A 15,437-nucleotide genomic window follows, 5' to 3' on the forward strand; every position below is an offset into this window, starting at 1 on the left:
CTTACTATAATTATGAAGGCTCAGCCTATAGCTTAGACTTGTTCCTAACTATCTCTTATAACTTAATCCATTTATATTGATCTATATTCTATCAAGTGGCATTACCTCTCTTCCATCTTGTACCTCCTGTTTCCTCTCTGTCTCCTGGCTTCTCCCACACCCTAGATTCCCCTCCTCTTCCTTCCCCTCCCAAGGAACCCCACCTATACCAACTGCCTAGCTATGGCCGTTCAGAATTTTAGTACACCAGTCACAGCAACACATCTTCATACGGTGTACAAATGTCCCACAACAGACGCTTACCTGTGATCTCAGCACTTGGGAGGTGGAAGAAAGAGGATCAGAAGTTCAAGACTAGCCTCTATTCCATAGTGAGTTTCAAGGCCAACCTGGGTACCTCCCGCCTTACCCAAATCTAAAGCAGTTATGGGAACTTGACTTGCCTCTTGCACGTTCTGAACACAATGAAAGTTGGGTGGATTTTATCTACCCTTTGGCTGGAACCGGTAGTTCCAGATACTCAGGAAGCTGAGGCAGGAGGATGTTTTCAGCCCAGAAGTTCAGTCTAGGCAACACACTGGAGACCCTGGCTCAAAATAATTCATGAAACAGCCTGAAATGGCGCAAGCCTTTGATCCTAGCACTCGGGAGGCAGAGACAGGCGGATGTCTGTAAGTTCAAGGCCCTCCTGGTCAACAGAGTGAGATACAAGACAGGCACCAAAACAATACAGAGAAACAGGGCAGAAGTTTCAGTGGTCTGTAAGGAGGTTTATGTCTGGGTGAGATGAGTTCAACCGCTTACCAAGATGAGGCCAGTTAGTAAAAACCTCCCCAAACAACCAACCAATTATTCTTTACCTAGATCTCTCCGCTTTACCAATGACCTAGAACTTGTCAGACACTCCCTTAACCACGCCCCCAGGCCGAGAACAGCTGTGTCACTTGCAACTAGGTCCCTGGACCTGAGGAAGAAGGGCGCAGGCCCGAGCCTGGCGGCGGCAGCACACTGAACACGCGGAGCGGGGACGACGTGCAGGGGGAGGAGCTTGCGGCCCGCTCGCTGTCATGTCGCGCCAGGCGAAGGATGACTTCCTGCGGCACTACACAGTCTCCGACCCCAGGACCCACCCCAAGGGCTACACCGAGTACAAAGTGACGGCGCAGGTGAGGTGGGACCCAGCGGGAGACCTACCCTTTTAAACAGCCCGGGACCCATGTTGTACCTTAAAGGCAAAGAGCTGCTGGGAGGTCGCAGTTTGGCCTACAAATATGGACTTCCCCTTTAAGAGGAGCCTGAGGCCGAGGACCTGGGTTCCTCACCTCCTGGGGGCGGGGCCGGGGTCCTTTTTAAAGCCTGTGGACCACTGGTCCTTCCCGGGCAGGCTTGCGTCCCCGCCCTTCTGCTGATTGAATCTAGATGCTGTCTGCGAATTTCTCAAAGCAAGAAAACTCCGGACTAACCCAAATATTCCTTCTCTAATCGCTTGGAGTAACTTTTGGTTATTAGCTCCGCTTGATACATAAAAGCCCCCCTCCACACACACCTTTTTTTTTTTTTCCCCCTTCTTTTCTTTTTTTTGAGACAAGAGTCTCTCTACTTATCCCTGACTGTCCTGGAACTCATTATGTAGACCAGGCTGACAGAGTGCTGGGATTAGAGGCGTGCGCCCTTGTGTCCGACTATAAAAAAGTTTCAAGGAGTTTTTTTTTTTTATTATTATTAAAATATATGTATTTGTGTGGTTTTAAAAAGCTCACGCAATCCAAAAAGTCTGAAAAAGTCTCCATCTTCACGACTGTCTCAGGAAGTAAATAAAAACTGAAGTTTGTAACGCTAAAACTCAAAATGAGCAAATAGAGACATGGAGGAAACTATAAAAATAAATCATCATGAGAGAATGCTTTTAGAATTTTACCCAAGGGCCTGTAACCATGGAGGCCTCTAGCTGCCGGAAGACTGCGGTACGTTTTCTTGTACCCCTTTTCGGCCAGGCAACACTCTTTGATTAGTGCACCTGCCAACTGTTAAAGGAAGCAAACACATGAAAGTCGCTCCCAAGGCGATCTAAGTCAGAATCCTAGATGTTTGGGGATTGTGCTTCTGCCCAATAACTTGCTTTGTTCCGTGCCAAAAAAAAAAATACAAACAAAATAATTGTCTCTAGGAAGATGGCTGGAGGGTAGGAAGCATTGGAAAGTATTTAGAACCCTTTCTTACATGTCTTCCTGTTAGCTTTTTAGACCTAGTCACAATGCATTACACATGCATATATTTTTTTCTTTTTTTTTTTTTTGTTTTGTTTTTTGATTTTTTGGTTTTCGAGACAGGGTTTCTCTGTGTAGCTTTGCGCCTGTCCTGGAACTCACTTGGTAGCCCAGGCTGGCCTTGAACTCACAGAGATCCGCCTGGCTCTGCCTCCCAAGTGCTGGGATTAAAGGCGTGCGCCACCACCGCCCGGCTTTTTTCTTTTTTTTTAATGCTAGGGATTGAACCCAGGGTCTCCCTCATGCTAGACAAGTGCAACACACACACACACACACACACACACACACACACACACACACACTCTCTCTCAAACTTACTATGTAACTGAAGATCTTGAACTAATACTCCCCACACACACACACACACCTCTCAAGTGCTGGGATCATGTGTGCCACCACACCCTGCACCTCCGTGTGTTTTATTTTAAAGATTTACTTAAATGTTTCTTTCTTTTTTTTTTTTCCAAGACAGCGTTTCTCTGTGTAACAGCCCTGTCTGTCCTGGAACCCACTTTGTAGATCAGGCCTGCCTGTTTCCCAAGTGCTGAGATTAAAAGGCAGACCACATCCAGCTTATTTACTTAAAATTTAAAAAGTGTTTTAGTTACTTTTTTTTACATGTGTGGGTATTTTATCTGCATGTATGTCTGTGCACTGTGCATGCAGTGCCGGAAGAGGACAGAAGAGGGCAGTGGATCCCTGTGGACGGGATGACAGGCCATTCCTGCTTCCTCTGCATCCAGCTGGTGACTTCCCCCTTTCTTCTTTCCAGAGCGCTCTCTGGAAGTCCTGCCTATACCTCCTGCCTAGTATTGCCATTTAGCTTTTTCTTAAACTAATCACAGTGACGTATATTTACACAGTAATCAAATATCTCACAACATGTCTTTACTCCAAGTACTCAAGAGGCAGAAGCAGGCAGATCTCTGTGAGTTTGAAGCAAACCTAATCTATATAGCAAGTTCTAGGCCTGCCAGAGCTACACAGGGAGACCTTGCCCCTCCTCCAAAAAAAGACCAACTTAAAAAACATAAAGTTGCTGGGTGGTGGTGGCATATGCCTTTAATCCTAGCACTTGGGAGGCAGAGGCAAGTGGATCTCTTAAGTTCAAAGCCAGCCTGGTCTGCAGAGTTATTTCCAAGACATCCAGGGTTACACAGGGAAATCCTGACTCAAGAAAGAAAAAAAAAAAAAAAAACACATAAAGTTGAATATGGGGCTACCTAGACAGATGCTTTTTGTTTTGCTTTGGTTTGGTTTTTGTTTGTTTGTTTTTCTCCGAGACAGGGTTTCTTTGTTTACTAGCCCTGGCTGTCCTAGAATTGACTTTGTAGACCAGGCTGGCCTCGAACTCACAGAGATCCATCTGCCTCTGCCTCCTGAGTGCTGGGATTAAAGGTGTGCACCCTCAAAAAAATCTTGAAAAACCAGGCGTCAGTGGTGCACGTCTTTAATCCTAGCACTCAGGAGGCAGAGCCAGGCGGATCTCTGTGAGTTCGAGGCCAGCCTGGTCTACAGAGCGAGATCCAGGACAGACACCAAAACTACGTGGAGAAATCCTGTCTCGAAAAACAAAAAAAAAATACTTACCTGGCAGGGGAGATACCATCATCACGAAGGTGGTTTTCCCAGGGCTAGGCTTATCCATTGCACTCCGGATGTGCTGACCCCTGCGATTTCCCCAAATGCGGGAAACTCGACTGCATAATTTGTGGTAGTGGGGACTGCGTTCGCGCTCTCCCCTATTAAGAAAAAAAAAAAGAAAAGAAAAAGAAAAACCAAAAAAAAAAAAATGGGTGTGCACCACCACAGCCTGACTCCTAGACAGATGTTTAGTATCCTCACATTTCCCAGATGAAGATACACGTGTACAACAAAAAATTTTCTCAAGAAGCTGAGGCTGTAACTCAGTGGGAGAGTGCTAACCCAGGTCTGAAGAAGTCCTGAGTTCAATCCTTAGTACCAAAAATAAACAATAAAATAACTGAATCTAGTGGTGTATGCCCATAATCCCAGCACTTGGGAAGCAGTGGTAGAAGGATTAGGAATACAAGGCCATCCTCTGCTACATAGCCAGTTTGAGGCCAGCCTGGACTATATGAAACCCTGTGTCCAGAAACCAAAAAGAAAACTTGCTCAAAACCTTCAATCCAGGACCCTTTTATTCCAACAGGCACTATGTCCTTTGAGGGACACTAGGAGGCCTTTGGGGCTCCCTCAGCTTTGGGGGGTAATGCAGTGTTGCGTGTTAGGCCCTGGGCTCACCTGGCTCTTGCCTTTCCTTTCTCAGTTCATCTCAAAGAAGGACCCAGAGGATATCAAAGAGGTAAGGCTCCTGGGAAAAAGGGGTCTGTTCCATATACAGAGCCAGCATCAGTCAGGGGTAGTTGGTAACTTGAAGGAACCTGCATTCTTCCCTGGCCTGTGCTGGAGAGGGTGTGTGTTGTCCTTCTCAGCCTCTAGGACATACTGAGCATGGGAAAGCCACTTTCTACCCATGCTGGTCCAGGTCAAGTCTCACATACCTCACAGGTAGTAGTCTGGAAGCGATACAGTGACTTCCGTAAGCTGCATGGGGACTTGGCCTATACTCACCGCAACCTCTTCCGCCGCCTAGAAGAGTTTCCGGCTTTTCCCCGTGCCCAGGTGTTTGGTGAGTATTGTATCTGAACCTCTAGCCCCAGTATGCAGGTAGATTTAGGCAAAGGGGACCTGGACTGTTGGGGGCTAGTGAATGTGGTCCTGTACCCTGAACAGACACTTTTGGAAAACTGGATGGGCTTACTGCAATGGTCTCATTGAAATATGGGGAAACCGAGGCTCAGAGCAACCTACTGCTTATTATGTGTTGGGCTATTATCATTCCCATCAAGACGAGGCTCAGCAAGGTAAAGGGCTTTTGTCTGAGCTTAGTCTGTTTTCTGTTGCAGTAATACAATACCACAGACTGGATGCCTTAGTTATACAGAACAGAGGCTTGTTCTGACATATGGCTCCGGTCCAAGGTTCAGAGGCCACATCTGCTGATGGCTCTGTTGCTAGCAGCACGCCCAAGGTGACAGGGAGCATCATATGAGTGACCGAAACAAGCTGGTTTTTATAGCAGAGAACCAGGAGTTCAGTAACCCATTAATTACAAGAGTTCTCCGACTCATGTGAATATTCCTTTACAATGAGGTGAAGAATTGTTGGCAGGTCATGCAAGGCCAATGAGACCATCACAGGGAGTAGGGTGGGGTGCAGGCTGTGCCCCGAGCACAATAACTGTGGTAGAGTTAGATTACTCGAATGTAACTTTGGAGCTTGTTGTTGTTTTCTTTTGGTTTTTGTTTGTTTGTTTTTGGGTTGGTTGGTTGGTTGGTTTTTTGAGACAGGGTTTCTCTGTGTAGCCTTGGCTGTCCTGGAACTTGCTCTGTAGACCAGGCTGGCCTCAAACTCAGAGATCCACTTCCCTCTGCCTCAGTGCTGGGATTAAAGGTGTGCACTACCTACTACCACGCCCAGGTTTTGTTTTGTTTTTTTCCTGAGGGTTTTTTTTTTTTTTTTTGAGACAGGGTCTCAAATGTAGCTCAGGTTAGCCTTGACTTTCTGATGATCCTCCCACCTCAGCCTCCCAAGTAGGAGGGTGATGGGTGTGTGGTTATTATGCCCAGCAGTGAAACAGCCTCTTTCTTTGTGACCTTGGGCAAGTCACCTCCCTTCTCTGAACTTTATTTTCCTCCTGATTATATCTAAGCCTCCTCAAATGGCCTTTCTTGCCAGACATGATAGCACATGCCTTTAATTCCAGCACATAGAAGGGAGAGGCAGGTAGATCTCTGTGAGTTTGAGGTCTACATAGCAAGTTCCAGGCCAGCCAGAGCTATATAATGAGACATTGTCATTAAAGAAATTTTAAAAAGCCAGGCGGTGGTGGCACACACCTTTAATCCCAGCACTCGGGAGGCAGAGCCAGGCGGATCTCTGTGAGCTGAAGCCAGCCTGGTCTACAGAGCGAGATCCAGGATAGGCACCAAAACTATACTGAGAAACCCTGTCTCAAAAAAACAAAGCAAAAAAACATGTTTTGCCTCCTCCTGTCTATGGTATGACACTCTGAGAACAGGGAGCTTGTTTCTCTCACTAGCCTTCTGGAGGCAGCATGAAGCAGGTGCTCATTACACGTGGAGAAGAATAAGCAGAGAGGGTGGTGCCTGCAGGAGGAGCCAGAGAAGACTAAAGGGAGAATGGGGAGTCCAGCAGACTGCTTAGCATTTCTCAGGCAGAGCCAGGAAATGTGGGCTTTGGGAGCAGAAGCCCCTGTGGTCATTGCTGCTCTCCTGTCCTGGGATCTGCAGGTCGATTTGAAGCCTCTGTGATCGAAGAAAGGCGCAAGGGTGCAGAGGACCTACTGCGCTTCACAGTACCCATCCCTGCACTCAACAACAGCCCCCAGCTCAAGGAGTTTTTCCGGGTAAATCTGCCTGCTCTCCCCACCTCCCCAGTACCTGTACAGCTTCCCTCCCTAGCAGCTAAATTCCTGACTCCTCTCCCTTGCTGGACTTTGTCTCTTGCAGGGTGGGGAGGTAACACGGCCCTCTGAGGTATCCAGGGACTTACGCATCCTGCCGCCCCCTCTCATCCCCACACCACCTCCTGATGAGGCCCGGCTACTCCAGCCACTGCCTGCAGAAAGGAGGGGCCAGGAGGAGTTGGATGTGCCAGGTATATCTGGGTCAGGGAAGGGAGTGAGTCCTCACCAGGAATCTCAGGGAGATGTACAGGGGTGGGTAGTTGTACCACTCACCTGCAGGGGAACTCTGAACAAGTCATTTTTCTTTTCTGGGCTTTGGTTTGCTAATCTGTCAAATAGGCCAAGACCTAAGAGTGGCCTTGTCTGTACTCATGGCTGCTGCTTCAATAATTAATCAAGACAGAGATTCTGTTTTGAGAGCTGAGAAGCAGTGGATGCAAGCATTAATGTCCCCTGGTCTCTCCTCAGCGGATCCCCTACCATCTAGCCCTGCCCAGGAGGCCTTGGATCTTCTCTTCAGCTGTGACAGCACCGAGGAAGCATGCAGCTCCCCAGCCCGAGGGCCCCTCTCTGAGGCTGAACTTGCCCTTTTCGACCCCTACTCCAAAGAAGGTAAGGAGCAGGTGTGGGGCAAGAGGAGCTAAGGGACAAGAAGGGAGTACATGCCGTCCTGGTAAGCCCCTTGGCACTGCTGCCCTGAAGCCAGGTGGCAGCCTCCTGAGCCCTCCTCTCTGAGCAGAGTCTGGGTAGCACAGCATCATAGTGTCATTGCTCATGGACCTGCTACGGCTGGCCATGGTGGCACATGCCCTGAATCCCAGCACTTGAGAGGCAGAAGCAGAGGCAAGAGGAGCTGTATGAATTTGAAGCTGGCATGGTCTACATAACAGTCCAGGGAAGGGAGGGCTACATAATCTCAAAAACAAAACTAAACAAACAGAAAGTGGGACCTTGTCCCAGTCAACGGGGAACAGTCCAGTCTGGGCCTGAAGAGCAGGAGACACTAGACCTCCTATGAGACCTGGGGGCTGTCAGAGTCAGGCAGGTTCCCCATACAGGTCAGGGTACTGGACTCCTACTTGCAACTCCCTAGCAAAGAGACACTGAAGCTTTCTTTATTCTAAAATTCACCGACTACATTCTGCGACTGCGCTGGGGACATGGCTCAGCTGATGGAGTGCTTGGCACAGAGCCCTAGGTTCAGTTTCTAGTGCCACTTCACAGGGTCTCTCTGCGTAGCCCTGGCTGTCCTGGAACTCTCTCTGTAGATCAGGCTGGCCTCGAACTCACAGAGATTCACTTGCCTTCAGGCAGTGGTGGCGCACGCCTTTAATCCCAGCACTCAGGAGGCAGAGCCAGGCGGATCTCTGTGAGTTCGAGGCCAGCCTGGTCTACTGAGCGAGATCCAGGAAAGGCGCAAAGCTACACAGAAAAACCCTGTCTCGGAAAAACCAAAAAAGAAAAAGAAAAAAGATTCACCTGCCTCTGCCTCGGCCTCTTGAGTGCTGGGATCAAAGGCCTGTGCCACTGCCCACCCAGCTTTTATTTCAAACCAAAAATAAGGGCCTTCAAGATGTCCCTGTGGATAAAGGTACTAGCCAACAAGCCTGATGACTTGGACTCACATGGTCAATTCTGGCAAGGTGCCCTCCAACCTACACACACACACACACACACACACACACACACACACACATAAATGCAATGCTATCCTTAACAGGAAAGCTGGATACTGTGGCACACACCTTTGATCCTAGCACTCAAGGAGTCAAAGCATGCAGATCTGTGGATTCAAGATCAGCCTAGTCTACATAGCGAATTATAGAATAGCCAGGTGGTGAGATCCTGTCGTTACTAAAACACACAAACAAAAAAGGTCATGGCACATGGCTATGTCCCAGCACTAGAGAGGCAGAGGCAGAGAGACCAGGCCAGTTCAAGGTCATGGGCCAGTAAGAGGGCTCAGAGGGTGACAGCAGCTGCCTTGGGAGCCTGGCAACCTGAGTTCATCTCCAGAATCCACCTAAGGTGGAAAAAAAAACAACCCTCCCCAAACTTGTCCTCTGGCCTCTACATGGGTGCCACAGCACACCCATGTCGCTCATGTATGCAACAACAATAATAAACTAAGCCTTTCCAAAAAGCTCCTGAGCCAAACCAAGCAAACAGAACACAACTGGTTTGCTCTACTCAAGGAATTCTGGATTTTCCAGGCTCTGTTCCCGTCCAGTGGGGACAGTTTTGTGTCCTGATGAACAAACTAAGCCTAGGGGGTGGGGACACAACAGACCCTGGGAAAGAAGGCCAGGCCGGCTTGAATCCTCCGGTTTATTACAGAAAGTACAGGCCCCAGCCCCACCCACACCGGTGAGCGGGCAGCGGTGGAGGTGCAGTCCAGAAGACTGGACCAGGAACCCTGGGAGCCAGGAGGCCAGGAGAAGGAAGAGGCAGAGGATGGAGAGCCTGCCCCAGCCTATCTGAGGCAGGCCACAGAGCTCATCACTCAAGCCCTTCAGAGTGAAAACAGTGGTGCCTATGCGGAGGCGCTCCAAGGCTACCGAGACGGGGTGCACATCCTGCTTCAGGGAGTCTCGGGTGAGCGCCACAGTAAGGAGACCGGAAGTGAAAGGACCGGGCTTGGGGCTTGGGGAGATGGTACGGTGGGTAAAGTGCCTGCTATGCGAGCATAAGGAACTGAATTAGAATGCCCAGAACCCACACAAAGCGGCAAGATGGGAGGCAGAGACAGGAACATGCCCGGAAACTCCAGGGCTGGTGAGCCTGGTATGTTACAGAACAGCGGAGACCAGGGCTCAGACATGGTGGAGGAGGAGACCTACTTCAGAGGTTGACCACTGACCTGCACATGTTCACTCTCACAAATATACAAAATATTTCAAAGAAACAAAGAAGGACCAGGAGCCTTCATTTCTCACAGGTCAACCAGAGACCTTGGGCAGAATTTTCTTTAATTTTTTAATAGCCTCATACAACGGGGAAAGACACACTAGGACCCAGGGCAGGGGGCAGGGCACATGCTGGCCAGGGGTTCTGAAGGTAGCTGGGCCTTCTGCTCTCTGCAGGTGACCCATCCCCTGCCCGCCGGGAAGGTGTGAAAAAGAAGGCAGCTGAGTACCTGAGGCGGGCAGAGACCCTCCATGCGCACTTGCCTTGAGGGGTGGACCCTTCCCCGGATGTCAGCTCCTGCACTGCCAGCCTCCTCCACCCCTTTCCTTGGGACTCAGCCCTGTTTCCTGCTCTTGTAACCCCAGGGGCCATATCTCTATTAACTGGATCAAGTATGAGAAAAGCAAAGACTCATCAGCTCTGACCTCTCTGTTTTATGTGAATGGCATGTGGCTACTAATCTGTCAGTTCACCCATCTAGAGCCAGGGTCTGCAGCCTGTACACTCTGCGGCCAGACCTGGCCCACTGCCTTTTTTGTAAGGCCCTCAAGCTACAAGGGTTTTTCCTTTTTTTTTTTTTTTTTTTTTTTTTTGTTGTTGTTGTTGTTAATGGTTGGAAGGAAAATTATTCTTTGACCAGTGAAAAATTTATAATATTTAAATGTGTGTGAATAAAAACGAGTCAGAACACATCCAGGTCCGTTTGCTTATTACTGTCTATGGTTGTACCACCTGAGTTGAATAAACTGTGTCTATGAGTGTGTGTGGCTCACGCCTTTAATCCCTGTACTCTGAAGGCAGCGGCAGGCGGATCTCATTGAGTTCAGGGTCAGCCAGCCAAAGCTACATATGGAGACGCGGTCTCAAAACAAAACGCTTAGGGAGGCTATCTCCAGGGAAACAATAAATGGCAAGCCCACGGCACTAGTTTCGTGTGTTAAAGAGATAATGGAGAGATACACAAAACAGAGTTAACTATTTCGAGAGCCCCAAATCCAAAAACTGAAGTTCACTAAATCCCAGAAGACTTGGAGAGGTGTGGCCTCATCGCTGGACTACAAACCAGTGCATCATGGGACGGCTTAAAGTGGGAAAAGAACGAGGCCAGGCGCGATGGATTATGGGAGGCGTTTCTGAAGGCCGCGGGAGCAGGAGCGTTCTTGTACCCGCCGGTCTGGGGAACCACGGGGAGCGGGGGCGGGCCAACCGAACCGGGCCCCGCGCCTGTTCCCTGAGCCCAAGGCAGGATGCAGCGCCGCGCGTCCGCTGGCCGGGAGATGCTGAGTGTTCGTCGGCTACCCACATCCCTGCTATGTCCGGCCGCAAGCTGCCGAGGGGCCTGTGCCCAGACATGTGCCCGGCCGCCGAGCGCTCCCAACGCGAGCGCGAGCGCCGCCTGCACCGACTGGAGGTAGAGCCGGGCGGACCTGGGAGCGCGCCCCGAGCCGACCCGCGGCGCGCCGTGAAAGAGTACAGCCGGCCGGCGGCAGGCAAGCCCCGGCCCCCGCCCAGCCTGCTGCGGCCGCCCCCAGTGCTCCTGGCCACCGTGCGCTACCTGGCCGGTGAGGTGGCCGGCCGCGCCGACGCGTCGTGCGCAGAGGTGGCGGGCTTCGTGGCGGACCGCCTGCGCGCTGTGCGGCTGGACCTGTCGCTGCAGGGCGTGGGCGACGCGGAAGCGGCGGCGGTGCTGGAGGCCGCGCTGGCCACGCTGCTGGCCGTGGTGGCGCGACTGCGACCCGAAGAAGCGCGCGGAGCCGCGGACCCGGTGCTGCTGCAGACGCAGGTGCAGGAAGGCTTCGGTTCGCTGAGACGCTGCTACGCGCGGGGCGAGGCTCCGCACCCCCGGCAGGCCGCCTTCCAGGGCCTCTTTCTGCTCTACAATTTGGGTGAGTCGGGTCCCACGGAGCTGAGCGTGGGGACCTGAGGATCTTGGGGCAGAAGCAATTCTAGCATCGGCGGCGAATTGTAGCTTAGGGGTCCGGCAGCTTCCGTTACTCCGTAATAGCTCCTCCTCGGGAAAGTCAGTTCGTAAGAGCCCTCGAGTCCCGACGTGAGACCTCAGACCTGTCAGTCCTAAATTGGGCTGTTTTCTCCGTTAATAGAGATGGAGGGAGGTGGAATAGTAATGAGAGAGTTGGCCTAGAAAGCGCTTTCCAAACTTTTAAAAACTACTCAATGGGCTGGCCCATGAATGAATCTGACAGAGTTGCTAAAAAGGTCCTTTCTGTGGGTGAATTACTTATTAAAAGAAAATCCGATGGGCGTGGTGGCAGGTGCCTTTAATCCCAACTCAGGCAGGCAGATTCTTTGGTGATTTAATATGTGATAACACACACAGAGTGACTTTTTTTTTCCTTTTTCTCTTTTTCTTTTTTTTTTTTTTTTTTTTTGGTTTTTCGAGACAGGGTTTCTCTGTGTAGCTTTGCGTCTTTCCTGGATCTCGCTCTGTAGACTAGGCTGGCCTCGAACTCACAGAGATCCGCATGGCTCTGCCTCCCGAGTGCTGGAATTAAAGGCGTGCGCCACCACCGCCTGGCTAAAACCAAAACTTTTTATAAGCCACAGTCATCCTAGGGTACCCCCTTGCTATATAGCCTCCCTGTTTCTGTGGGTTGCAGTCTGATTGTTCTTTGCTTTATATCTAGAATCCACTTATGAGTGAGTACATACCATGTTTGTCCTTCTGGGGTTGGGTTACCTCACTCAGGATGATTTTTTTTTTTTAAGATTTATTTATTTATTATGTATACAATATTCTGCCTACATGTAGGCTTGCAGGCCAGAAGAGGGCACCAGATCTCATTATGGATGGTTGTGAGCCACCATGTGGTTGCTGGGAATTGAACTCAGGACCTCTGGAAGAACAGCCAGTGCTCTTAACCTCTGAGCCATCTCTCCAGCCCCCAGGATGATATTTTCTAGTTCCATCCATTTGCCTGCAAATTTCATGATGTCATTGTTTTTCTCTGCTGAGTAGTACTCCATTGTGTATATGTACCACATTTTCTTAATCCATTCTTCAGTTGACGGGCATCTAGGTTGTTTCCAGATTCTGACTATTATAAATAGTGCTGCTATGAATATAGTTGAGCATGTATCTTTGTGGTATGATTGAGCATTCCTTGGGTATGTGCCCAAGGAGTGGTATAGCTGGGTCTTGAGGTAGATCGATTCCCAATTTTCTGAGAAACCGCCATACTGATTTCCACAGTGGTTGTAAAAGTTTGCATTCCCACCAACAGTGGAGGAGTGTTCCCTTTGCTCCGAATCCTCTCCAACATAGACTGTCATTAGTGTTTTTGATCATAGCCATTCTGGCTGGTGTAAGGCGGTATCTCAGAGTCGTTTTGATTTGCATTTCTCTGATGATTAAGGATGTTGAGTATTTCCTTAAATGTCTTTCATCCATTTGAGATTCTTTTGAGAATTCTCTGTTTAGCTCTTTAGCCCATTTTTAATTGGATTGTTCAGTATTTTGATGTCTAGTTTCTTGAGTTCTTTATATACTTTGGAGATCAGTCCTCTGTCAGATGTGGGGTTGGTGAAGATCTTTTCCCATTCTGTAAGCTGTCTTTTTGTCTTATTGACCTGTCTTTTGCCCTACAAAAGCTTCTCAGTTTCAAGAGGTCCCATTTATTAATTGTTGTGCTTAGTGTCTGTGCTGCTGGTGTTATATTTAGGAAGTGATCTGTGCCAATGCGTTCAAGAGTACTTTCTACTTTCTCTTCTATTAAGTTTAGGGTAACTGGATTTATGTTGAGGTCTTTGATCCACTTGGACTTGAGTTTTGTGCATGGTGATAGATATGGATCTATTTGTAATCTTTTACATATTGACATCCAGTTATGCCAGCACCATTTGTTGAAGATACTTTCTTTTTTCTATTGTATAGTTTTGGCTTCTTTGTCAAAAATCAGGTGTTCATATGTGTGTGGATTAATGTCAGGGTCTTCGATTTCATTGGTCTGTATGTCGGTTTTTATACCAGTACCAAGCTGTTTTTATTACTATAGCTCTATAGTAGAGCTTGATGTTAGGGGTGGTGATGCCTCCAGAGGTTGCTTTTTTTTTTTTTTTTAAGATTTATTTATTTATTATGTATAACATGTTTCTGTCTGCATGTATGCCTGCAGGCCAGAAGAGGGCACCAGATCTCATTATAGATGGTTGTGAGCCACCATGTGGTTGCTGGGAATTGAACTCAGGACCTCTGGAAGAGCAGCCAATGCTCTTAACCTCTGAGCCATCTCTCCAGCCCCCAGAGGTTGCTTTATTATACAGGATTCTTTCATAAAAAGTGGCCCAAGGTTCCAGTGGCCAAGATTTCCTGGAAAGGAAGAGAATCTTCCTCAAAAAATGACCTTTCCAGATGGAGAAGTGGGAGTGTGGCAAAGAAGCAATCACCCAAAATCCTTTTGATACTGCAACCCAGACAGTGGGAAACCCAAGTCAGAAATCTTGGGTCTAGCAGGAGTAGCCTGAGCTCTCTAGGACAGCCTCAGGCAAGCCTTTATTTTGGCCTGTGCACTGGCTGGTTTTGTGGTCGACTTGACACAAACTAGTCATCAGTGAGGAAAGAGCTTAAGTTGAGGAAATGGCTCCATGAGATCCAGCTGTAATGCATTTTCTCAATTAGTGATCAATGGGGGAGGGAGGGCCCAGCCCACTGTGGTGGTCCTGAAAAACGGGAAAAAAGAAAGCGGGCTGAGCAAGCCAGTGAGCAGCACCCCAATGGCCCTGTATCAGTTCCTGCTTCCAGGATCCTGTCCTGCTGAGTTCCTGTCTTGATTTCCCTTAGTGATGAACAGCAATTTGAAGGTGTAAGCCAAATGAACTTTCTCCTCTCCAAACTTGTGATTGGTCATGGTATTTTGTCTTAGTAATAGAACCTCAAGACAGCCTGTGTCCTCATCTGTAAATGTAACAATGCCCATTTCCCCCTTGTAAGGATTTAGACTGAAGGAGGTCTGGTGTGATGGCTGGATTTGTTGGAAGAAGAGAGGAAGTGGGTTAGCCTCTCTGAGGGAACATGACTAGAGTTGACAGGTGGGCAGAACCAAGTTCTGGAAAAGAACTGGAGGGGGTGGAATATAAGGTAGGTAGGCCTGATCTAAAGGTTACTAAGCATTCTTGTTTCTTTCTGATTCTTGCCCTCAGGATCTGTGGAAGCCCTGCAGGAGGTTCTACAGCTGCCTGCCACCCTCCGTGCCTGTCCACCCCTTCAGACTGCCCTGGCTGTTGACGCTGCCTTCCGTGAAGGCAACCATGCCCGGTTGTTTCGCCTGCTTCGTACCTTGACCTACCTACAGAGCTGCGCAGTGCAGGGACACATTGGCTCTGCCCGCCGCAAAGCCCTGGCCCGTCTGTCCCGTGCCCTGAGCACTCCTAAAGGACAGACCTTGCCTTTGGACTTCATAGTACACCTTCTGGCCCTGGATGGGCTCCACGAAGCACAGGACCTGTGTCGGGCCCATGGACTGACCTTAGATAAAGACAGAGTTGTATTCCTGAGGGGTCGATACTCTGAGGAAGGACTCCCACCCCCTGGTACCTGCCACCTATTAGTGGGAAGCAAGCTGCAGGGACACACCCTGGAGGAGGTGGTCATGGCAGAGGAAGACAGGGAAATACACAGACCTGGATCTCCAGCTTGAGAGGGCTCTTTCTCCCCCAAGGATTGGACCAGAGCACCTGGGGTTCTTTTTCATGATTCCCAAAAAATTAAAGGAACTTGTTTGTTTTACAGGAAC

The 15,437-nt window shown here is 49.2% G+C and overlaps 2 protein-coding genes and 1 non-coding gene across 3 annotated transcripts; all 3 read left to right on the plus strand.

Moving 5' to 3' along the window:
- Positions 1-946: 946 nt before the first annotated feature.
- On the plus strand, positions 947-10,446 carry Snx15 (sorting nexin 15). Its single transcript, XM_059262405.1, has 8 exons — positions 947-1,166; positions 4,558-4,593; positions 4,800-4,920; positions 6,605-6,720; positions 6,824-6,971; positions 7,249-7,392; positions 9,118-9,375; positions 9,864-10,446. Exons 1-8 carry the CDS (start codon positions 1,068-1,070, stop codon positions 9,953-9,955), a joined length of 1,014 nt encoding a protein of 337 aa, XP_059118388.1. The 5' UTR covers positions 947-1,067; the 3' UTR covers positions 9,956-10,446.
- LOC131903034 (U1 spliceosomal RNA) lies at positions 3,850-4,012 on the plus strand. Its single transcript, XR_009377296.1, has one exon. It is a non-coding gene; the product is annotated as a U1 spliceosomal RNA (small nuclear RNA).
- Positions 10,447-10,759: 313 nt separating the features above from the next.
- Sac3d1 (SAC3 domain containing 1) lies at positions 10,760-15,436 on the plus strand. Its single transcript, XM_059262397.1, has 2 exons — positions 10,760-11,573; positions 14,845-15,436. Exons 1-2 carry the CDS (start codon positions 10,760-10,762, stop codon positions 15,339-15,341), a joined length of 1,311 nt encoding a protein of 436 aa, XP_059118380.1. The 3' UTR covers positions 15,342-15,436.
- The last annotated feature ends 1 nt before the right edge of the window (position 15,437 follows it).

This window comes from Peromyscus eremicus, chromosome 1 (genome assembly GCF_949786415.1).
Source record: "Peromyscus eremicus chromosome 1, PerEre_H2_v1, whole genome shotgun sequence".
Lineage (NCBI taxonomy): Eukaryota > Metazoa > Chordata > Mammalia > Rodentia > Cricetidae > Peromyscus > Peromyscus eremicus.